Source organism: Sciurus vulgaris (assembly GCF_902686455.1).
Source record: "Sciurus vulgaris genome assembly, chromosome: 8".
Taxonomy (NCBI): domain Eukaryota; kingdom Metazoa; phylum Chordata; class Mammalia; order Rodentia; family Sciuridae; genus Sciurus; species Sciurus vulgaris.
Genome location: NC_136468.1, coordinates 76,640,189 through 76,666,970, shown reverse-complemented (window position 1 = coordinate 76,666,970; position 26,782 = coordinate 76,640,189). Strand labels below are relative to the sequence as shown.

Here is a 26,782-nt window from a genome sequence, read left to right as displayed (position 1 = left end):
GGAGCTCCAGTTTGCTATAATGAAATATAACAACTAAGAAATGTTAGACAAATACTTTTGTAAAGGTCAACGTAGAAATTAATCAAATTACTCAATTTGCACCCACTTATGATTCATTTTGTAATTATCTGTAAAATACTGGTTGTATTTTAAATGCCTGTATTTAACAAAATTATTAAAATCTTTTCATTTTATCAGAGTACAAAAATAGATGAAAATAAAATAACTCCATGTTGCTGAGGATAGCAATAACTAATTCTAAATTTCCTTTCTTCACCTAAGATTTATTAGACAGCCTTAAGTAAATAAGATTAATTAAAAATAATGAGTCATATAAAATGTTATACATTTTAGGTTAATATATTATCAGTTTTATTCTTTTTAAGTTTTAAAGAAAAAGGACTTCTAGAATTTTTACATTTTTAAACTCTTCTTTATAGTAATTTTATTGGTTTAGATGCATTCTTGATCTCATATTTTTAACTCTAAAAGAAATGCATTAATGTCATTCTTCTATCCACTTGGCTGTGGACGAACGCATTAAATGAAGACTCCTATGCCAATTTCTGGTTACATAAATTCAAAGATGGGGTGTATTATTTTTATAATTCTATTGCTTCTTTCTTGAGACAGGTGCAGAAAATGTGTTCTGTGAATATTCTTGTCTTTCAAAATCTTGCAAAGACTTATTGCTACTTTTACACACTTGATTCTGAAGATTTATTTGCAATCATTTTATATTTCTATGGTTTTAGTCATGAATTGTATCACAACATTTGCTATTTAATAATTTCTGTGGTACTCTCTACTCCAAAGTACTTGACAACTGTTGACCATTGCGTCCTTCATAAATGTTTATCTTAATTGACTTTCATGATACCACACTCTCCCAGTTCCTTTTCCTTCTGTATCTTTCCTAAATTTATGATGTCAGCCTGCCCATGATTGTGCATCCCGGTGTTCATGTTAATTTTTATTCAGCTCATCCTTCTATTCTGAATCTCATATGTACAGAGCTGTATCCTCCTGTTGCCATTTTGCTTTAAGTACATGTATATTATTAATTACATGTAATGTATTTTATTATTAATGTAATGATTACAGTTCTTATTTATTGATCACATATATGATGATAAAAACCTTGAAAAATGTTATGCACTGCCATTAGCTGCTTTTTAAAAATTTTTTTATTGAACAATAAATTTCACTATTGGAAAAACAATTATTTAATTCCATAAATATAGAAATAAAAATGCATGAGGAAAGTAACTCTGAAAAGAACAGACTTTGACAGGGAGAAACAGGTTTTCGGAGATGATATTGATCTTCAAAATCCAAATTATTCCTAAAGTGAAAGTTATTTTGCAAAATAAACTATTTTACATCCATAACACTTCACATTTTTAAAAGTGACATGGAAATTTAATGTATGGAACTTGTTTTCTGTAATAAAAATGTAACAGCTAAGAATATATACCACTGCACTATGCTAAAAGTATTAACAAAGTATTTCAATAAATATTTATTCATTGTCTAGCATTGACCACACACTATCATTGGTAGGGGAAAAAAAACAATAAAAAGCAAAAACAGATCTTTGCTTTATAGAGTTTACATTCCCTTGTGAGGTGAAGTAGGCAATAAATAATACAAATAAGTAAATTATTTAGTACCTGGTTCTTTTAAATACATAGAAACAGAGGGTAGAGTGGTAGCTTCCAAGGGTTGGGGAAGGAGGAAGGAAGATATCAGTCTTCCCTTAGAATGCTAAGTTTAATTTAAGTAGGATGAAAAAGTCTAGAGATCTAACATAGAACGTGATGACCAAAGTTAACAATATTGTGTTGTGTACTGGAAACTTGCTAAGCAACCAGATTTCAGGTGATTTTATCACCCACACAGAAAAAGTTAACTATGTGAGGAGATTGTATGTTAACTTGCTTAACTGTAGGAATCATTTTAGTTTGTGTGTGTGTTTTACATACATGCATACATATTTAGTCAAAAGACACAGAGACACACATGTATAAAGGCAAAATTATAACAAATTTAGTTATAGATCTAATTGGCTTTTTCTTGTAATTGATTAATCACGACTGTCCCCATTCTATATAATAGCATGAGGGCAATAGTAGAACAGTGGATTTTGTAAGGTGGGGACCAGAAAACTGCAATAGAAAAACAAAAGCTGATTGGTTCCCAGCACCATCAGGCTGCTTTTTAAAGATCTATTAAAGCAGAGGATCTTCCTTATTATATTGAGTTGGGTAGATAGATTCTCCTCTTTTTAGGAAAAAGGACCTGTTTGGGGATCTCTCTGCTTCCTAAGGTTGCAGTTTATTGTGTGTCAGTTAGCATGAGTAATTTCATTTTGATTTGGTCTGATCTGTGGGGCCTTGTTAAGAAGTTCATCCAAAACAATGGCCAGCCACATTTTTGGTTTAATGGTATTTAAATTGTATATCTTGAATATATACAATAAAAAAATGATGCTTGTATTTTCAAAGTAAAGAACAGGGTTAAAGCAGGTAAAATAAATTCTGGGACTGTAGTTTTGAGGCAGCCAGGAAAGAGTTCCCTAAAGAGAAAATTGAGTGAAGCAACAGTGAAGAGTTTAGGCATTTGGTGGAGTCACCATGTGGCTTTCAGGGGGATAGAGCTTCACAGACAGGAGTCAGCCAGGACACACACTTTGAGGTAAAAGATGCCTGGCATTCCTGAGGGCCATCATGGAGATTCATGGATGGACCTGAGTATATAGGGGGAGAATTATAAAAGAGAAGGTTAAAGAGATCACAAAATTTTAATATTGGGTAGTTCAGTTGAGACTATAGTGAGATATTTGGTTTTTACTCTGATTTAAATAAGAAGTCATTAAATGAATTTGTTCAAAAAGGAAAATCATGACTTGTGTTTTGAAAAGAACAGTCTAATTGCTATGATAAAGAGGCAACAATAGAAAAAAAAAGACATAACATGTCTATTTTCTTAGAGAAATAGGAAGTTGGATCCTTGGCTGAGAATGAGGACAATGTAAGACATTAGAAGTTTGAGGAATGGGAAGATGTTATGCAGCAGTCACCTAGAAAGGCAGAAATTAAATGGATCAAAGAAATACATGATTTCCAAGGGGAACGTCTATTTAATAATCATTCATTTAGAACAAGATCAGTAATCTCAAATGAATATAGTGCTATAATCACATTCCATTATATTTCTCCAGTTACATCCCACCTTCAGGAGTAGAACAGGCATAGCCCTGTCATAGTGAGACTGTGTTTTCCCAAATATGATGAAGGGAGAAAACCAAGAAGTTGAAAACATATGTACAGGAACAATTATAAAGATTGACTATTGAATTTAAGCTGAGAAATGAAGGAAATAAGAACATGGAAAGTGAGATACAGTAACAAATATTAGGAACAATACATTGTGAATTGCAATGGAGTCAAAGATAAGGAGTCAAGGATAATGGTGTCCATTTAATAGAGAGAATAAGATATGAATTGAGATTATGAAGAGATTGTGGTTATTGCTAATGAGATGTATGAATTCATTTAATCCTCACAGTGACCCCATAAGGTAAATATAGTAATTGTATCCATTTTACATAGGAAGAAACTCAGAAGGGAATAAGTGAGTTCTCCATTGTCACATGACTGGTAAATGGCAATCCAGGATTGGAATCCAAGTGTTATCATTCCTAAACTTATTTTTCCTACCCTCTCTCCTTTGGAGACACCAGTTTTTTCAAGTCAGAAACAGAATAATCATTTTGTATTCTTTTTCTTAAATGTCAAATTATCATGGGGTATTATATTCTAGTGTTCTTAATCTTGTCTCTTTACTTCATTCTAAATGTAATTGCCTCATAAACTACCCTGATTTTCTTCAGAATTATCCCAATAGTATCCTTGCTATACTACCTCTGTATTATACTCCCCAACCTGCTTCCTGGGTCCACTTTCTAAAATGCAAATATGATGTCTCTTTCACATATAAAGTATTTTTACTGATGCATTATTTGAATTCCAAACTCTCTAGCATGATAAACAAGTCTCTTTAGCTGAATTGACCCACCTAATATTTCACAAACCACCTCACACAGTAGAAAACAAGAATAAATGAACTACTTTTAATTTTTCAAATACATCTGTTCTCTCAAGATTTCTGGGTCATGTATATGCTAATAAATCAGCTTAAATCTCTACATTTTATATTTTTTCTATCTTGCTAAGTAAGAATTAAAGGTTACTCCTGTATAGTAGAACAAATACATTGACTATTAATACCCATTAACCATTTAATACTCATATTTAAACAAATTAATGAAGTTGTTTTGCCTACAAACTTGCTTCCTGTACTCAAACTGATGGGCATTGAGCAACAAAAAAGATATGTTAGAAATTCCTTCTATTACCTGGCAGAAATTATTCTCAACTCTGTTTTTTTATGATTTGTTGTCTTTGAAACCTTCTGAATCATTACTGTCATATTTTATTTTCTATACTTATGAAACTTAGAGTTAAATTAATAATCACATATGAACATGATCTGCAGCATTCAATTTCTTATATTTTAAACTCTTTCAGTCTTCTGTAATTTGTTCATTTGTTCCTTTCTTTCGTTTGACAAAAGTCCTGACAGAGTACATAGTGTGATCATAGAGTTGCAAAATATTTCTTAGGGTTTTTTGTTAAAGGCTAGAGAGACAAGGCAAGGTCTAAGACAATGGGAAGCCATGTGTCTTGTCAAAAAGTGGGATTCATCTAATGTAAATATGAGATTACATGATCAGCTTTCTGTTGTAGAAAGGCAACTTTTTGTCAGTGTCATGTAAAATAAATTTTAAGCACAAACTGGAAGAAAGATGAGAGTATCCATATTGGATGGTGATAGGAATGGTCAAAGGACACCAGCAGAGTAAGAAAATGAGGGAACCAGGAAAATGACAATTATAGAATAGACTATTAGAATTTTTTTTGATCTGGGAATAGATTAATTCCAGAAAATTATAAGATACAATATCCGGCCATGGATCTGGGTGGCTCCACTGATGTGCCACGGTGTTTACTAGGTTTAAGAAGTCATTCTGAGAACTGCTGAAATTTGTTACTATAAGATAGCAAGTAATAAGGGTAGAGGGGGTAACTATTAGATTTCACTAACCTCAGGTGATAAAAGATTCTGATTTGGGGATCAAAGACTGAGGACTTTGATGGCCAGCCAAGAAATTTTCACTAAAACCATGGAATCAATAATGGGTGAGAGACTAAACATTCTTTTTCAGGAGAATTATAGGCAAAGTATACTTTTTCTTTTTTAGATAAGAAAAGGATAATTTGTTTATTTGGGACAGTGGTTCCAGAGACCTCAATGAAAAGTTTTAGAACAGGCGTGGAAGACTCAAGAGAAAGACAGAAGCATGAAATAGTAATAGAAAGGAGAGAAGACCAGGCACCAGATTTCTAACAGGAATTCTGGGTCTCTGGGAAAGTCATTTCCTTCAAATAGTTTTGGAATGTTGATAGATGACTCCTATCTGAATTATAAAAACAATTTATATAAATCAATCATAAGCAAGTGATCTAATTCAAAAGGGCAAGAGACCTAAACAGAAACAGGCATTTGGAATGTGTGTATGTATGTATATATATATGTATCACTGTCATTTCTCATCAGAAAAATCCATATTGTGATGTCACACATAACACTTTATACTCCTGCCCAAATTTATAATCAATGCAATTTAAAACCTTAAACTTTGTTAAGTAGTAAGCAGATTATTCATACATTGCAGTTGGAGAGTAATTCTCTTCAATTTACACTGAACATCATTGAGCAGTATACTGCCCATATTTGAATTCTGGCTTCTTTACTAGTTTTATGACAAAAGGCAAGTTATTAACATTTTGTCCCTCTCTTTTTCATTTGTGAAATGTATTAATTCATGAGAATTACTTTAGAGCTATTTCCAATGTGAAATAAGTGCTCAGTCAATATCATCTGTTGTAAGTATTATATTGGAATTTTAAAAAGTGGATATTAACTTTTATTATAAATTAACAGACATTTATACAATAACTATGCACTCTCTGGACAAAGTTTAAAATGATACAGAAGGGAAAAAAAGGAAAAATTAAAAACAAAAAAACAGTTATATAAAAACCAGTATCAGGGTGTAAATTGAATAATAAAATTACCCCTGATGTCTAGACTAGGTCTAGATTAGGTCTTCTTTTCTTTTATAATTAAACTGGTTATACTAAGGTGGCATCCTATTTTAATATCCTATTATGAACTGATATTATTAAATGTTTATGTATTTCCATTTACTTTGGAATATCACTCTTAATAACTAAATAATCCATCTCATTAAATGGGTATATCCTAATTTAGTTAAAACAGTATTGCATGTACCATCTTCCAACCTTGTTTTATTACAAGCAACACATTAGTGAACATCTTTATTAAAAATGGTTTCTCTGGTGACTCTCTAATCATTTTCCCATACTGTACCATTTTCTTCTACACACAAGTCAGAAGTAAGTTTTTTTAATGTTTTCTGTACTGTAAACCCATTTCAGAATTAATGTCATAAAGATTTGAATGTTTTCTAAAACAGAAAATACGTTTAGAATAAACAATTATATAAAACTCTGAAATTAACTTGGATGAATGTTTTAGTTCATTTAAAAATGTAACAGACATCAGAATATACAAATGCATTGTATGTATTAGCAGGAAGTAAGCTGATGTAAAACAATGAATATATTGAACATTCGCCCCTTTTGGACCAAATGTTACGTGTTTTTTTCTGGACTACTGTCTCATATTATAGTATTCTATTAACCTTTAAGGGTAGAGTATGTAAAAATGCCAACAAGATAAATAATGAAGCTTATTAGCTCACAGACATAAAAACGATATAAATTTTAAAAATATTCTTTGTATTTGATTCAAATGGTTCTGATTACCTCTTTCTTCTGCATGTGGCTAAGTTGTATCCTTGAAGCTGCAATCAACGTATCTACGTGTAACACCCTAAAGGAACCATATGTCATAGCAACTTCTCTTCTAATCTTACTTGCTCTTCTACAATTTTAAGAATTCTAAATTATACATTGTAAATATGGTGATTAAATCTTAAATAGCATAGAGCATGTGAAGTCTTTCCTTAAAGCATGTGTTAAGCTAAGTCATTACTCCTCCGAATGTCGGAAGGTCTGTTAAAGAGTGAAGTCTGGTGTGTTCTTCAAAGCCCAAGGTTTACGGAATCTTTCTGTTTTTGCTATCACATACTGCTAGCCAGTAAGAGTTAATAATGACAACTCCAATGCTAAACATCAGCCAATTAAAGAGAGAGGGAGACATCAGAATTCCATATGATTCAGAAATTCAGATTTTGAGTTCTCTGTAACTTTGTTTCCTAGGCTAGTTATAGAACTTCCAGAAATGTAAGTCTGGTGAGGAGGTGTGAACACTTGACTAAGGATGTGTCTTGCTTCTCTGAGCTTCAGTTTTTATTTTATATCATTTTGGCTGTTTCACCCTTCTTTTCCATTTGCCTCTTTAACCTTTAACCACAGTTACTGAAGTCATCTATTTTCTTGAAATTCTTTATGTAATTTACCCAAGGTTTGCACCTGTGCAATTTTCTTTTTTGTCAAAAAAGTGGGATAAAGCACATTGTCAGTTCTCAATAAATGTTTCATCAGTGTCATTACTTAATATTCATTTAATTAATATTCATTATAGATCAATTCATAATTGTCATCATAGTAATGATAGGTAAAAAGGAATCTCATTTTTTCCATATTTTGAAAATCCAACCCAGACTCAATTTCAGGGTTTTATTCATAAGACATGGCCTCTTTTATTTATTTAATTTTTAAGAGGTATAGAAATAAATTTTTTTGTCATTCAAATTCCAGTAAGGAACACATTAAACCCTAGATTTCTTTAGTGTTTATAAGATATGCATATTTCCACTTTTGTTCAGTTATATTCTTCATGTACATGTACTTTAAAGTTTGTAACATAGGAAAAGAGGAAACACTGAGCATCACTAGATGATGATTATATCATTCATGCTTGTGGGTGAACCATTTATCTGTTTTAGCGTCTTAGTTAGACTGGACTTACTGGGTTCTGAGTAACCCATCTTTATGCTGACATGGACTATTTTATACAGAATATGCACATTTGTAAACAAGGTCTAGTTTCAAAGTAAAAGTTCATCGATCATGGTCAATTATCATTGTTTCTATCCATATGAATATGGAAAAGTTCCATTTTTAGGAAACTTTTTTTTAAATAGGGCTATAAAAATATTCTTTCAAGTTTCTACAATTTCTGTCTACCATAGATATGTATGCAGGGAAAGTTTTAAAATTTTTTTAAACTGATCTACTTGTGCCATGTTAGGTTTGTCATGATTTCTAGAAAAACCAAACACAAAGGTTGGTAAGACATAATTTGGAAGTTTGGGGAGAAGACAATGTAATGGTAATCTAAAGCATATACCAACATATAAATATTATCTAAAAAGGGATTCAAAATAGTAAAGGTTAAGCTTGTAAAAATAAATTCCAACAAAACAAAGAATCTCATATATGTCTCTGATTCAAAAGTGAAGATGTGAGATTATATATCAATAAATGATTTAAGGTAGACTATGAATTATAGCCGATAATATTCAAGTTCGCTGACATAAATATACAATGTGCATCAAAATAAATTGTAGCAAATTCATGCCAAAATAAAGTTATATGCCAGAAATTCATGTCACAAAGCCTCTCAAAACTGTGGTATATTCATCCTCCCTGAGTTCCTTTTTTTTGCGGGGGAACTGGGAGTTGAACTCAGGGGCACTTGGCCACTGAGCCACATTCCCAGCCCTATTTTGTATTTTATTTAGATACAGGGTTTCACTGAGTTGCTAAGTGCCTCACTTTTCCTGAGGCTGGCTTTGAACTCATGATCCTCCTGCCCCAGCCTCCTGAGGTGCTGGGATTATAGGCATGTACCACTGTGCCTGAGCCCCCTGATATATTTTTTTTTTAGCCTTTGAAAAACTGAAAAATAAAGTTTTGAGGGTGTTTACTTGAAGGAAACACTTTTTATTGTTTTGTTGTCACTGAAACCTGAGATTGTTTCTGTATGATATTATATTGGTGTTGGGCTGCATCACAACTATATTGCAATAATCGGTGTAGTAGATTCTGTTTCCTTTTGCTTTTTTATAACATTGGTCAATTCAGGCTTATGGCTATGACCAAAGTGCATTTTCCTATAAAAGTATACCTGTTACTAAGTCAAATAGTAATAAGTCTGTAAATAAAAAATAAGCACATCAAATAAATTTAGATGGATATCATACAAGAACAAATTTTGAATCAAAAATATGTTGGTTATAATTGTTTTAGGTGTTCAAAATACTAAAGGAAGCATCCACTCTAAAATAAACTGATTTGAAAGAGATGGATAAAGAGTTAAGAAAGATTGTAGAGATATAAAGATAATGCCTTAGTAGAAACAAAATATAACTGTATCAGAATAGTATGAAATCATCATTAAAGAGTGCATCAGTAATTCAGAAGAGAGGATTAAGAAAATCTCCTGCAATGCAAAAGAGAATAGCAACAAGGTAGAACTCATTAAGCAAAAATAAATAAACAAGATTTAAGTACTTTCTTAAGTCTAAAAATAGTGAAGAAAATCAAACTGAACAAAAAGAACCTGCATGTATTTGAATTAGTTTATTTCCTCCTTGGTGAAATTTTTTGAAAAGTTTTGTGTTTGACAAAATGATTGTAAAGTTTGGATGGATAAATATGCACAAACATATTATAAAACAAAAAAAAAGAGAATAAGAAGATCTATTCTAAAAAAAAATCTTAAAAACATGTTTGTTAATTACAGTGATTTAAAATAAGGTAGTACTGTGTCCAGAAGATATTAAAACTGATGGAAAATCAAAAGATGTATTGAACTATTTATAATAATGGAGTATGTGATAAACATAAATATCATATCTATTACAATATCAATTGTCTTGAGGTTACTGTATAACCACATGGAAACTAATGTAAAATAAATTGTATGTTATGTTTCTTCCAAAATAAATCACAAATGGATTAAATATTTTTTGCTCAGGCAAAACCTTTTATCTTTTTTCCTAATACATGAAAGATAAAATGTTGATAGATTTGAGTAATCAAAAATATTTTTGTCTTTTTCTTTTTTTGATAACAGGAATTGAACTGAAGGACACTTAATCACTAAGTCACATTTCCAGCCCTTCTTATTTTTTTAATTTGAGATAGGATCTCGTTAAGTTGCTTAGCACCTTGCTAAGTTTCTGAGGCTGGCCTCAAACTTGAGGTCCTCCTGCCTCATACCTCTGAGTTGCTGGGATTATAGGCATCCACCACCATGCTCTGCCAAAAGTAATTTTTAAATGCTAAAGATTAAAAAATTCAAGGCAAATATAAACATAACAAAAATTCCTGTTTTGTAAATTATTGAAAATGATTAAAAATAGTTTCAAAACTTAGAACCACATAAGTAATCAACAAATGCAAATTAAAACAAGATTCAGTTTTTCTATACATTTGGGAAAATATTTTTAAAATAACAATATCAAATGTTGGTCAGATGTGTAAAATTGGCTATTTACATTTAAACAATGGTGAGACTAAATTGTCACAAACTATGGAATAAATGTTTCCAAATATGTGAACTTCTATGTTAGTATTTCTGTTTGTACCCTTCAGTGGAAGATTGGGGTAGGTGCAGGGCAATTATCCAGATTTTATAGCCTTAGAGTAGAAGCAAATGCTTTACTTCATTCCTATCTCCTAATTTTTAAATATTGAATGTAATCACAACCAGACTCCCTTAAATCACTAGACATTTAAATTTCACCTTGCTAAGGTAATCTGTGGTTTTAATGATTCCTGCCGAAATGGTGATGATCATAAAGTATTTATGTATGTGCTTTGTTCTGTCTTACTGTTAAATATGGCTTGTCTCTTTTCAATTTTCACTTGAATACTGAGGAAGAATTAATTTATATGTAACTGTTGGTCACTTTTGTGTGTAATATAGTGATCTCTGTCTCACTTCTGTGTTTGTTCCCTACTTCAACCTGGGTCCCCTTTACATGAAAAAAATAATAATAATGTGCTGAGGTCTCCATGACCATCCTTGCTGTGCAGTGCAAATGATAAAATCCATCACCCGACATTATGTTGCTAATACCTTCAAGAACTTTGAGACCTTTTCGGTCTTATTTGACCAAGGGTCCAAAATCTTGAGGAATACCCTTTTACACGAATTGTTCTCTTCTTTATTACATCACTCTTTTTTTGGGGGGGTGGTGATACCAGAATTGAACTCAGGGACACTCAACCACTGAGCCACATCCCTCAGCCTTATTTTGTATTTTATTTAGACAGGGTTTCACTGAGTTGCTTAGCACCTGGCTTTTGCTGAGGCTGACTTTGAACTTGCTATCCTCTGCCTCAGCCTCCCCAGCCACTGGGATTGCAGGCATGAGCCCCCACACCTGGCCCATTACATCACTCTTATTTCATCTTAACCAAAATATATTTTCATATTATTTCATTTAGTTACCATTGCCTCAATATCCTTGAATCATTCAGTACTTATGTCCTTCACATTTATTCATTCTAGTATTCCCTGCCTTGTCTCTTGAAACTTCTTAGTTTTCTGCCTTTATGGCACTTGTCACAATCTTGAAAAATATGTTAATTCTCTAATTTACAATAGAAAAAACTCAGACAAAGTGTAATCTGACATAGCTATATAAATTAGGCTTTTAATAGCTTCTTGATTTGAGTCCAGTAATCCAACTTTGATCTTACTCTTCAAGGGTTGTAGAATCCAAAGCAGCAGAAGAACTGTTCTTCCTTGTATGCAATAGACTTCCTGAATTTGTACAAGAATCTGCCTCTTCACATGACCTTAAGTATATGTTGGTGTACAGATAGACTCATTGTGCCAAATTCACCTCTTCTTTCCTCCTCAACCCTTATTAGTCTAATTTTTAACTACAAAAATACTTCTAAACCTGCTCTTGCCAGCCTTACCAAATCCAATTGCACTGTTTTAAGTTGGGTTTCCAAGGATCATAGCATGACAGAAAGTTTTGTGTGATTTAGGAAGGAAATGTTCTTCAGAAGCACAAGAAGCAAGGGGCAAACAGGGAAAAAGGAAGTGGTCACAAAGTTTGGCCTTGGACATAGCCTTAGGACTTTCAAATTATGTTATTTGCATGTGTGGATATGGCATAAGGAATATCACAATCAGGTATACTTTTAATGAACTGATGAAAAAAGTGATACCATAAGATTGGTTGTTCTTAAAAAGGCAAAGGGTTGTTCTTAATTTAAAGCAACCCTTAAGGTAAGGGTTGTCTAACCCTTACCAGTCAGTCTTGGACTGGGACTTCCTCCAGGATGGGAGGACCAGCTTCTACAAGCAAAGGATGATTCTTTGCAAACTGGAGATAGCTGTGAGCTCTCAGTAGTTGACACTAAGTAGCTAGAGATAGGTGCCTTGGTAAGGCAGCAAAGGATCTGCTTTGGGCTACCTGCAGAATGTACTCAAGGCCCTTTCCAAGAGTGATCTCTTGAATCCTCTACAGTGTTTGACACTAAAATGCTCCTCTCTCATATTCCATTCTTAAATATATGCTAGGCTTTAATTTTGTATTCTCATCTCATCTTGTTGTGGTCTTTCTAAATTGACTCATCCAGATCCAGGTTGTAACTCCCAGTTCTGAATATTGAGAAGTTTGTTCTCCTCACACATCTGATCACTGTAGTCTGCCTCATTTTTCCTCTTGTAGGACCCACAGAGGCCACACAGTCAACATAGCAGCAACAGAACTTGACATGTTTCTTGTTGAACCTTTTCCTTCCGCTTACTGAATAGCATTCCTTGCCACCGATATCAAAAAGGTTGATTTCTTTATCTAGCTCTAATGCCTCATTCCATTCTGACAGAGACTAGATGAACAATAATATTTTCTGAGTGAAAGAATAACATTGATGAACCTTTTTACTCTTAGCAGTTATCAGTCTTTTTCCTGAGCCAAGAAAAAAAACATATCAATGATGTAAAAGTCAAACAAAAATTAAAATGAATAAAGAGGCTTTTTTTTATCACTGAAAATTCATAAATGAATTTTATTTTTAAAACATAATAAAATTGCATTTAAAGTATATGATGAAATAATATCAGTGGATGTCAAAATAGCATCATATTTAGTTTTTGAAATATCACTTGAAGCCTTTCATTCATAAATTTTGCAAAGCTTGTGATTGTTATGTTGTTATAGTTATGCAAAATGGTCAATAGACAGTATTGTAAAATAGTGTGGCATTGTAAGTAGAAAGTTTAAAGGGAGTATTTTCAGAGTGAAAGAAGAATTAGGATATTTTTCCTCTGAATAGTAAATTATATTTAAAAATTCGATATTTAAAATATGGCTTAATAAGCAATATGCTCTTTCATGTAAAATGCCACAAATATTTACTCAGTGTAACTCAGAAGTGCAAATTGATGTTTAGTACAAGTTGGGCCCTGTAAGTATACATATTCAATTGTTTAGAAATCTTTTGGAGGTTTGGTAGGAATTACCCTTAGTTAATATGACTTTTAGTGAATGTTACTCAAATGTGACATTTTCAGCAAGCAACTATCATTTTAAGTCTTTCTTATTGAAATTCAGGGGAAACAATTGTCAAAAATAAAGAAAACCTGAATGAGATAGTCTACCTGCTTACTTAGCAGAGTGTGCACATTATTTCCCTCATTTTTTTTGTGTTCAGTAAGATATGTCTAATATCTGAATTGAACATTATTCCAGAATATAAATAAATCATGTGTTCAGAACATTTTAAAATACAGATTATTCATATTTATACATATGTATGTATACATATAAAATATAAATGTATGAATATCAAATTTGTAACATCTAATGGATTTCAAAGTTCTTGGATAAAAAGTCAATAATTTAAAAACTTCTTAGAATTTGTTCTCAAAAAGCATATGGAAAATAGTAATTGGTAAGTGGTTTTATTTTAGTGCTTATCCAAAATTTCTAAGTCTATTTGTAAGAATGAATGTCAAGTTCTGACTATCATAACCAAGTTTTTTAAAACCTATTTCTAAGTCTAAAAAATTTCTAGGGAAGATGTGATGATATTAAAATCTTAAAAATATGTGTGTATCTTTATTACATATAGCCCTTTAAATATTTTTGTCACTGTTAAAGACATTATTGTGGACTAATGCTGAATATTCCTTTTTAAGATTATTTATTCAATAAATTTTTACTGAGTATGACTGCACGCCAGGTTCTAGAAAAACAAAGATTAATAGCTCTAGGTGGAACGTTTTTGTGTGAATCAGCAGCTTCTTGTGAGATATGCATTGTATGTCCCTCCGCTTTTTGCGGCATTTAGTATTTTTTTTTTACCATGGGTTATATAACCTGTGTGGTAAGAGATATTATGCATCGTTTTAAACAGAAGATATTCTTAGGTACTCATAAATGTTCTGTTTAAAGAAAACCTGCTACTGAAATATCTTGAGTTAGCTTAAGTAACCAAGTCTACTTTATCAAAAGAGAAAAATAGTACCTGTGTAAGTCTAGGGTATTTCAACCATTGTCTCCTAAGGCATGTCAGTACAAGTATGTCAGATTTGTGATATAAGGATGCGGGGTTAACAAAAACTTGCTTAAACACTTTGAGTTAAAAGTATTTTTGTCCACCAAATATATTCCATCTTACTATAACGTATTTTATGGAATTACCAGAGAATAATTGTGTCTCTAGCGTCCAAGTAAATTCTTTAAGATTTTGTAGCCATCCTGTACTATACTCTTTTCAAAAACAACAATGATTCATTTACTCAGTTGTTCTAGTACACTAGATGTATATCACATTACAGGGCAAAGTTCCTATTTGAGCTAAATAGGTTTAAACAAAAACTGTGCATACAGATCTCAAGTGATAGTCTCTTAATAGATGTCAGATACTCTTTATTGCTACCCTCTTTTATTTCAGTAACATTTTAATTAATTCACACTGATTGAATAAATGTACATTGAGACTTGTTTTCTAATGAGGGCGTATTTAGAGGAAAGGTTCTGCATCATTCTGATATCCTGTGGGTAATTATATTCTAATTATATGGTCAGGGGAAAAGAGTCTATAACTTAGTACTGATATTGTTCGTTAGACCCAATTAATTACATGCACATAATGAAAGTTCATGATAAGGTTGACTGGCAGTCAGTGTAAAATTTTAACTCAATTGAATTTGAGCCTAATGTGAATACAGAACTGGACTTTAAGCTGGTTATAAAATGCTTTGACATGAGATCAGTGGATATTTAGAGGACAAAGAATAAGAACAAGTTCTATTATATGCTCTTTGTTTTTAATTCAAGTTCTTTTCCTCAGATGATGAAAAGGAAATCTAAGCTTTAATTTTAAATAATATTGTCAACATTCTTTCATTAGCTACAGTGATTGTTTTGTATTCTGGAAGGCAGGGATACACTAACTGTACAATGACATATTTCTAGAACTGGCTTATATTCTGTAGAGCAGAAGAATGGAGACAACAGAGAGTATTATAGATTAATTTTATGAAATAAAATATATAGGCATTAACATATTATATTAGGTTCCTTAATGGGTGATTGTTTTCCAATTTACCTGCGACACTCAAGCCCTATCCCATATGCATACAAACATAGCTAATACATAGTTTACAAGTATTAGTTACACCATCTAATAAATATCAATTAATTATATATAAAGCAAAAGATCTACAGCATAATCTGAAAACATAAAGAGTCAATAATGGAATGGGTTTTGGATCCCTTTAATTCATTTTCCCCTTCTCAATTTCATTATTTTCTTTGTTCAAACTTTGGATAAAAAATTATCTAGTATTAAAAAAAAGAAAACAGCAGTGAGAATTCTGTTCTCCCTCTCTTCCGAGGCCCATCTCTCTGATTCTCCCCTTTCCTCTATTTCTTTGTCTTGAATCTCTCCTCTCCCCTCCTGCATTACTCATTCTCTCTCTCTAATAGTCTCAACATGGGTGTTTTCACACACACAAAAAAATAAATCTATCTATTCCCTTCTACTTATTAAAAAAAAAAATTTTTGCAGATGGAGAAAGTATAAATTTCCTGCTCTTAAACAGGCAGTGGAAACTAAGTGAATCATTTCACTTCTAATGTTAATAAAATAGTTAACTATTTTTAGAGAAGTTCACTATGCTATGTATATATATACATATGCATATATTTGTGCTTGTAGATGTGTGTTTGTATATGTATATATACTTATATTCCTTTTAATCCTGTGGGTAAATATAATTGTGATGGCCAGTGAATATATGAGGAAAGTGCAGTTTAATAAGATTAAAAATTTTACCTAAAATCACACAACTTACAAGGGAAAGATGCAACACTAGCTTAATAACCATATTTTAAACATATTGTTCATATATATGCTGCAATCTCCAACATTTGGCAGCAAATGAGATGCATTTAAAAGAAATACACTGGCATTTCACAAAAGCAATGGACAGAAAAACAATGGAATAAAGGAGAATAAAAATGGAAAGAATAGGATATATGAGATGGTGGGGCTCACAGGTTTAACTAGTTTTGTAAGATTCTTTTACAAGTGTGTAAATATACAAATATTCTTAGTGTGGGACACAATTTGAAAATGAATTGAAGAATGCTTCTTTAACCATAACAACTTCAAATGATTTTATGAGACTTAAAGTGAGTTTATTACTTATTTGTAATCACTTTTTTATGTGAGAATCAAATAGGCAAGACAATAACATTAGAAAGGATTTTATTTGTTATTTTTAAGGGCTTTTATATTTGGAAATCTATGTTTGAAATGGCTTGAATATTTCCATAAGGACATGTTCCTAATATTTTCATTGAAACATTTGATGCCACTTAATTTTTAAAACACTCATTGCACTGGGTACACCATCCCTACCTAAATGCTTGGTTGTATTTCCTTTATGGACACACACACACACACACACACACACACACACACACACACACTAAAGGTGTGGGAGTAGGAGGAGTCTCATGGTTTCTTCTCTTCAAAGGCCTCTAGGCAAAACTCTGCAATATCCATGAACAATCATATTTGCTAGAGTAATAATAGAATAGTTTTGTGAGTAATCATTATTTAATAATAGTAAAATAATCAACGTAAGAATATTAAATGCACACTTAAAAATTTGACTCAAGTGAGAAGTGGTTAGGCAAGACACCCTGATAAGATTATAACAAATGAGTGAACCTTCTGAAAGGTTTTCTTTTTACTGTTATATTTTAATTAGATATATCAAGGAGTCAGTAGAAAGGAAAAGATAATTTAACATTCTTCTAATTGATGTATTTGTAATACAGTGAAATAACCTTTAATTAAAAATGCTTTTAAAGGTATAAGTAGTATAAAATCATTTTCATCTCATTTTCTTTTTAAAATTTAAGTTGTGTTCATATGTATGAGTAAACATACTCAATTTTTTAGGCAAAAAATTCATTTTCTACTTTCTGTTGTTCGAGGAATACAGTAACATTCTGTCACTAGCTTTATTTTTTGGGTGTCTGTCATTTAATCTTTCTGATCTTTTTCCCAATCTGCAAAAATGGTATATCTTGGTTAAAAGGATTAAATGAGACCAAGGATAAGAAAGCAATTTTTAAAAATATGAACCTTTCTTATGTAACTGTAAGGCCTAATTTTGTTAATTTTACTTTAGTCTTGAAATAACTAATGACCCTTTTAATGTGAGCACTGTGCTACTATTATATGTTAACTAAGTCAAATCTCCAATAATCTCCACCAAAGATTTTTCTTTGTCCTATGACAATTTGGATTAAATTGTCAATTTAAAATGATTACACATTAGAAAATATGAAGACAAGAAATATCCTAATACTTAAGAATAATAGGATTTTAAAAAATTCTTTGATATTAGATTGAACTTAATAAGTGCCCTGAAGGCAAATGCATCTTTTAAACTAATTATCTCTACTGTGTATTCTATTTAATATTAAAAGATACTGATTAAATAAAATCAATCACATTCCTCTGTAGTCACACCTCCCGTTTGATTAAATAAAAATATACTATTCCTGTATTAATTCTGATTAAAAATATATTACATTTAGAATTATATACTCATGATAATTTCCCAAAAAAAAACTAAAACATTTACTCTGCTTATCCGTGATATTTAAGAGTATGTACAGAAGAGTAAAAGGGAAGCAATATAATTCCTGAATTCATTTTCTAACAAGTTAACACTTTTTTAACCTAGGTGGTTTTCTTATTGTAACTCAAGAATAAACTACAGATAGGCATGTTAATTTAATATATATTTGTTGTCCACACATTGTGTTTTTGAGTTCACATATGTGTTTTTGTACTATTCTTCAGTCAATTTCTAGTGCTGATCTCAGGAGTCTGTATGTTGACAGACTTCTCAGGACTGGTGTCTTCTTCTCACATACATTTCTAACTTTCAGCTCCAGCTGGGTCCTCACTTTTACTGGATCCTTTCTTTTCCTTAGTCAACAGCTTTCTCATTCTCAGAGAAGTAATGACAAATCTCTTTTTTCCTTATCTTCTTAATCTTACCACCTGTCTGACTACCTCACTTGCTCTCAGTACATAACAGTAGCTAAATCATATCCCTACTGCTTTGAAAAAGGGAATCCTCCAATGAGTATCCACAAATTACCAGTTCTATACATAGTGGCAGTGCAGGTTCAGTTTCATCCCACAATACGTTGTGTGCCTTAAATGAGATATTTATTGTACAACAATGGTGTAGTCTTTGCATTTTTGACATCAGAACTATTTGCATTATCTTCTCAGACCCTGTGGGTTTCTGCACTGGGATTTCTGTGAGTGCAAAACAGTACCTGTGTCTCCATAACCAAAGAGGAATAACATGGGAAAAGTTGCAGTAGCTGTCTAGGTGGGCTTCTCCCCCATCTGAAATATTGCTTTTATTGAAGAACCTTTCCCCTTGTTTTTATTTTATCTTTAACAATTCTTTCTCTGTGTCTCTGTAGTCCTCTTTCTCAGCAGCCTAGGTACTTATATTACCACACATACTGCATAGTTTATTAAATTGAAGGTTTTGAAAATAAATTGCATGTCATATGATGACATATCCCTAATACACTGGCAAGCATGTTCCAAGAGTAAAAGCAATTTTTTTTTACTCAGTGATATTTTCATATTCACAACTAAGAAAATTATCTTAAATAATCCTATAAGATCAATCATTATCCTGCCCATATTAAAAATATCCATAATTAACCAAAAAAAAAAAATAACTTTTAAGTTGTTACCTACTCATTTTTTTGGTTGGTTAAAGTGGGAGTCCAGCAGGATCTATTCAAGGTTCTTGCATTGCATTTGTTTGTTATTCTGAAACATTTGTATGTCCATAATCTTTTCACTTGACACTCCAATGACTCACTCTCTATAGCATGTATGTGGGGAGCATATGTTTTTCCAGGGCAGAAGGCATCTGTGACTCCAGCTCTAAAACTATTTGGGGGTATCTTATTTTATTGGCTTGAGAGTCTTCATGTGCATGATTAGTCATCTGTTCTTACAAATTTTTTTACATTCTAAGTTTTTGCAGAATTCAGGTTTGTGGAATTTAAACAACTTTTTCTTTCTTAACACACACATGCACATGTATGCTCACACACACAAACACACACACACAAAAGCAAGTGATGGTGGTAGATAATTGAAGATACACTGTCATGAATATACAGATATCAAAATACAGGTCAGTATTAGTGTCTTTAACCTCATCTTTATAAATTACTCTCAAGTTAAAATCTTGTTATTTATTTAAGTATATTTTTAATTTTTTATTGATTCTAATGACTTTATTTTCAGAGTATCATGAAATAAAGACAAAGACAGTATTTTTAGAAAAGAATGAAAATTGGATTGGAAAATGGGATGGGATAGTGGGGTCAGTAAAGGGGAAGTTTGTAAAGTTAGTCATGATTTTTTACAAAGGATAATGGAACTTGAAGATAAGTTCCACTCCCAAAATACAAATGTAATGTACTAATGTGTAGAGAGGTCTATGAGGTTGATCAAAGATTTTTATCAGTGTGCTTTGAGTAGATTCAGTTGTGCTTTGGATAAATAACTTCACAACCAAGCTCACTCTGTCTTAGGACATTCATTATTTCATGAAAAGATATCTCTTACATAAGGAAATAGAAAATCAAGCCAAGGGAATAATGTTTTAATTGTACATTTATTTACAGACTTACAGTGATATAAGAATCTTCATTGATATTTTATATTCAGTTTGACTTTTTTTCAGATTTAATATGAACTTCTCTTTTTCAGCAGACTCTGCCCACTTCAGGAGTTTCAGTTCCTGAGGTGCGTAAGCAAAAAAGGTTTCACACTTGAAATTATAGTTCATTGTTCATATTATATTGTTATAAAAAAATTGGGGGTTGGCTCAGTGACCTATTGACATTATTTTTATATTTGAGTTTCTCTTTATTCCAATATTTGGAAATGAGGTTATTTATATTTTCTGTGATGGGATAAACTTAAAGGATTCCACTCTGCATTTGTGGAAATAATTGGGGATATAAGAAATTATACAAAAAAAAAAAATAGAGAAAAATGAAAATTACCTGGTAAGGCTTATCAGAGCATAAAAATAGTGTCATTTTTACTTGTTATGCTGAAATGTAAATATACTACAGCAAATCCAAAACTATTCAATCCTTTAAAACCATCAAAGTGAAGGTTTCAATGATAGTATATTGAGAAATCCTTGCTCACTTTGAAGTGCCCATTGCTTTAAAGAGAGTACATCTGTACTAATCATGGAGCACATGATGTTGCATAGAATGTCATTGGAAAAAATATAGTAACAAATAAATTTCATCTTTTGAAAATAAATGTAAGCATTACAACATTTACTTAGAGTATTAACTCTGTCTTTGCATTAATGAAGCAAAATCCTCACATTGTTCTGTGACAATCTCCTATTCAATTGTTACTATCGCTGTAGAAAAAGTCCAAATGGTATCGTTTGCCTGAAAATTGAATCTGCCTGCTTCATAAAGGTTATTTATAATATATGAATACTACATAAGAATATGAATTTAATTAGAGAATAACATAGTTGCACAGACGTATAACTGTTCTCCCCTCCCCACCAAATATAATTTTCTAATCAGTGTCAACTGCCTCAATGAATTAAAATAAAACTATCATTTGAAACCAGATACATACTTGAAGATATGCTTGAAAGTATAATGTTTCTAATCTAGGGGAAATTTTAAACTTATTTTTGTATTCTTTAAAGAAGTTGATGCCATTATTATCATAATTATTATTAAATAGAGATGTTAACTTGCACAGTCAAGTGATAGAGATATTAGATGAGTATATTATTTCATTAATTACTTAAGTATGAGAGAATTAATTTTACATCTTCAAGATACTGACTTTATTTTTGCCCCTATTGTAAGTTCATCAAATGAATATAGGCACTGTATTTGAGAATTAAATACAGTGTTTTAGTTTTGTTCATCTCCAAAGGTCTCCCACATTCTCAAAGAAAATGAACCATATAGACTGAATAAACAAGTCAAATTCTCTATTTTTACAATATGCTTTTTTCATTTCTTAAAGATATCTTTTTTTCTGATATAAAGTTTTCAGAAATCTTCCTATACTATTTATTTTCTTTCTGGCAAGATATATTGGTTTACATTGATTTAAACTTTCCACTATCCCTCAAAAATCATTACATAAGTTTTTTCAGCTATGTTGTTCCAAAAATTTCCTTAAACCCAGGTGTGGATATATGCACGAGGGCGTGTGTGAATACACATATATATACACTCAGACAGGGAACCTAATGTTCTACCAGCAGGAAAAATTGCACTTAGGTTAACTGAAAATGTGGTTAGAGTGTATAGGGAGGACATATACAAAGGTATACCTTAACACCTGAACTAAAAAGTAAATGTATCATTGCTCCACCTTTGACACAGGATGAAGGACTTTTCTATGAGGACAGATTTTCTAGTGGCAAGTGGCATAAAGACCTTCTTGCCTCTGGCATAGTCTTATCACCCATGATACTGAGGTTCAGTTGTTTTAAAGTGTAACAAAATTTCAAGGACATCTGTGAAGCAATCTGAGTGTAACGTTTTCTCCATTTTTATTATGAATTTCCAAAACATAGTTGGTGCATCTAAAGTTAACCACTCTTCATACATACCACCAGCTCCAACACATATGTAGTTTCTATTATCACGCCTTTCTAAAAGATGCATGTAATTTTTCATCGTAATGAATCTTTCATTTTGTATGCCCGTTCAAAGGTGTAATTTAAATTACACTGTTACAATAGCAGGAGGACAAGTTCCACTTGGAACTGACAAAAGAGGATCAGGCAATAACAGAAATCTCGAGGTTTAACATTTAACTTAACTAATAGATACAAAGAATGTGAGCATAGGAAGAGCTGCCTCCTCATTGCTTTTAAAAAGCTTCAGGTTACTGTGGCCAGCTGTCAGTATGCTCTACAAAGTGACTTGAACAAAGTTAGGACCGGTTCTTAAGTCTTCTTTTGTATAAACATTTTATACATACAAACAGACACATACACACACATACACAAGCACAATCTTATTTCATTATAGTGTTGCCATATGCTAGTGCATAGCCAAAATTATTTTGACATGGACTCTCTCATTCTTTAAAATTCATTTAAGAAATCTGTTCAGGATTTCTTTAACAGAGATTTTTTAAGTGGTTGTGCTCAGTATGAAATTTCCTCTGAGAAAATATGCACTTTTGTATGATGTATGAAAACCAGGTGGTAAGGATCAAAATGTCCCTTCCAGCTCAATAAACAAGTAGCTCCTCCAGGTATTTTAACACTTTTTTAAGTTTTATATTTTCAACTTTTTTGCTTCCCATCTCCTCCAAGGACATGATCAATAAATTACAGTGATGATTTTCAGTTGTAGTGATGCAGTGGGCAAATAAATTACAATACAGTTAAGTTCTTCTCTACAAAACCCACTGTTTACAGCTATGACTCAAGCAACATACTTGTGATTAACTTAAAAATAAAATATGATATTTCTTTGTACTTTAGAATATATTGCCATTTACTGGGTACCTATTATAGGCCAACCTTTATCTACATTTTCTCCATTCATCATTACATAAACCTTTCCAGTTTTCAGGTGGAATAAATGGTGACCTAGGGATAATAAATAACTTGCCCACATATACAAAGTAATAGACAAAGCTCAGATTTGGTCTCTAAGTCCGTACATTTGTCTTTACCCAAAGTTATTTCTTATTCAACATGTATTTATTTAATTTTCTTAAAATGTGACTCTTCAGACAGATCACTTACTATATTTACATTGAAAACTTTATAAAATTTTTTAAAAAATCAATATGACTTTGCTAGTCAGCAGTTTGTTTTGCTGGAACAACCAAGGATTCCTAGCAGATTTAGAACCTTTGCCACTTTTTGCAATGGATTTTTTTCTCTCAGCTAGTAAAATGTTCACATCCCATAATAATCCACACTAACTAAAGATGTAGCTTTGCCGATGTAAGTTGTTTTCTCAGAGTTCTGAACTTTGAGAGCTCTGAGGAATATGGTAAGAGACACCTTAAATACTAAATATGCATGTGATACCTTGGGTTAAGATTCTAAGGTTTCTGGGAGATTCTTATGCCCTAGATTCATTGGCAGGAACGGTCATATTTACCTTCAAGCTAGTGGTACAGTAGCAGAGAGAGCAAGTTCCAGGATCTGAGGGATGGATGCTGTTGGCAGCAAAGCATTTTGTAGCCTTATACCAATCCAGGTGCTTTTCTGCTGCCTGTCTCTCATGCTGAGTTTGGACAAAAAGGAGAAAATCTTGTGCTGAAAGTAATCATCACTTGCTGCTTGTAGTCTGTGAGTGATCGATAGCAGCAGGCTTAAGTATTGTGGCAAACAACCCTTTAGAGAAAGCAGTTTTCACCAATGTACAAATACTCTACCTCTGAGAATCAGCATGATATAGAAAAAGATTTTTTTAGAACACATATTTAAAGTGAGGTCTTTTCATTTCACTTATTTTATCTTTCTGTTTTCTGTGAATGGTCTCTTTGGCTTTTCTTGTCTGTTTATTATGTTGATTATTCTTTTGGAATTCTAATACAATATATTCCCCACTTAAGATCTGTTGTGCTACTTATAGTTTCCAATGATCACAAAACACTGAATTTTGTATTTAAAATGTCTATATAGCAAACACAAATGGTTGATATTTGAAAATGCTCAAATATCAATAAATGTATTTTATATTTTGTATTATATGTTCTATATTCTTTCAAGTTTTTTGTTACAGTAGTTCTTTTCAGTGTTTGAATAATTTCTATTGATTAATGCAACAATTTTCCAACTCTTTTTATCTACGATAATTTATCTGGCAGAAGGAAATTTGCCTTAATTATAACAATGTAATTTATTTTGTGGTTTTGAGCCCAAAATCTTAAAAAAGAAACTGAAGGTTAAATGGTGAACATTGCCCTCTATTACTCACAGAGTAATTTTATCCTGACTGATGATACAAAATAAGGTTGGTGAGTTCTCACTGAAACTTTTTAATAACTGTAACAATTGGGAAATAACTCTCTTAAATATCACAGTGGAGCTTTGCCAATCAGGGTTAATTAACCCCCTGAACAAGCTAGTGAAATCCTTTTGGACAGCAGATTTTTAAATGATACACTTGCTTCCCTTTCCTTTCCCTCTTATGAAAACAAGATTTCCTCAATTAAAATAGGAAAATGTATCCAACTATCCTCCTGTTCACTTAGGTTGCCTAAGTAAAATACAGTGAATATCTCAGACAGACCTCTGTTAAGGGTCAAAAATAAAATAAGCAAAATAAATAAGAGAATCCTGGGGAAAATTATAAGATCATGAGTCTCTTCTGTTTTTAGTATTTCAGTCTTGATTAATTCCACAAATTCTAGCTACTGGCATTTTTCTCCCAAAGAAATCAGTTGGTTTTCTTGATATGTGTATGTTTAAATGAATGTTTACCATTTAGTATTAGCTACATTTTATAATAAAGTACATATAAATATTTATATGATGAGGATTTAAAAAATTAATTTGCTATACATTAATCTCATACTATAATTAAGTAAAACCTCATCAATTGAAAACTCATTTTAGGGTTTTAAATTTGTTTTTATTTTTACAATCATGTGCTCTAAAACATTTAGTCTCATTCTCAGTGTGCTCAGAGGGATGACTCCTTGAAGGACAAGAAGCCAGTTAAAAACTGCTATCTGTGCCACTTGGAGGTTCTTACCACATAGGCATTTCCCTAGTTCTCTGCATGAACTAGAGTAAAATAAGGTTGATAGATGATGTGGCCGCTCTTTATAGTCATATACATACATATCTTAAGTTTTCTGTGTAACATGTATATGTGATTTGGTATAAATACCCAGTTCTAGAGTGACTAATCAACTTAAATATTATTTGATTCTTCTAACCCAAGCAGCTTAGAAATTGAGTCCTAAATAACTTTTTTAATGCATTAGGTGTCAAAATAATGCATTAAAGTATTTCTTCCATATTGTATATTTTTACTAAATATTGATTCTGTATTATATATACCTACATCAAAGAACCCTGGAATAAACTATTTCCACTTTCACCAACTTGATATTTTAACTCCCAGCACAAACTATGTATTTTTAAATGTAAGCATTGAGCTTTACATATTCAAACATATTACTAATGTAACCAATACTATTTTTTCATATATATGCATTTGAAAATATAAAAGCACTCTGCATGGTGGCAATACAAATGACCTTGCCATGGAGAACCATTCTTATTTTACATTAGTTATAATAACTTTAATTTATGGAGTACATAGTATAATACAAACACAATGGTAAAGACTTAACAGATTTTCTTTTAAACCTCACACAACTCTGAGAAATATAAAACACTATCCATTTTGTTAAGAGTAGGCTGTCTATATTACATAATACCTAAGTTACAGAGATGGATTCAAGTCAGCTTTCCTCTTTTTGTGCATTATACTGTTTACAATAATGGATAAAATTATAATTTGCAAGCTTAGAAAGAAGAAACTTTCTTTAAAAAATCAATATTTTTGCCAGAAATTATGCTTATATGAAAGCACATCATTTTCCAAAGAACTTGAATATCAGAAATTCTATTATACCATCCATTTTCAGCCATACACAAAATGTATTCAGTGTTTTTGCACCATGCAATTGCAAGGTGACTAGACTAGACTGATTAGCATTTATTTTTGTCAAAAAAGATTTCTGATCTATCACTAATAGACTTTAAAGAGAGCTTTCATTTGAGGCTATTTAAAAACATCTTCCTAAGTTACAGAAATTTAAGTGATACTCTTACAAGTAGATAGAGGGACTAGGCAATATGTATCTGGATAAGTGATAGGAAATAAGTGTCACTAAAGCACATGGGCACTGTTGGCCTGCATTGCTAATCAGAACAATTTTTTCCCATCAAGCCTAGACATGGCCCCAAAATCCTAAACCCAATTATCTAAGCACCTTTTCAAAAA

The 26,782-nt window shown here is 31.7% G+C and overlaps 1 protein-coding gene across 14 annotated transcripts in view; it reads left to right on the top strand.

The window, feature by feature from the left end:
- DGKB (diacylglycerol kinase beta) overlaps positions 1–26,782 on the top strand; it is a 639,605-nt gene that overhangs the window by 197,358 nt on the left and 415,465 nt on the right. For 9 of the 14 annotated variants that reach the window (XM_079151895.1, XM_079151896.1, XM_079151902.1 and 6 more), the window contains one exon: positions 20,499–20,534. The exons of 2 other annotated variants lie outside the window; for them this stretch is intronic. In XM_079151895.1, coding sequence (XP_079008021.1) covers positions 20,499–20,534 — 36 coding nt within the window. The remainder of the gene's footprint in view (positions 1–20,498; positions 20,535–26,782) is intronic. 3 more of the 14 variants (XM_079151890.1, XM_079151897.1, XM_079151899.1) reach the window with 1 other exon arrangement.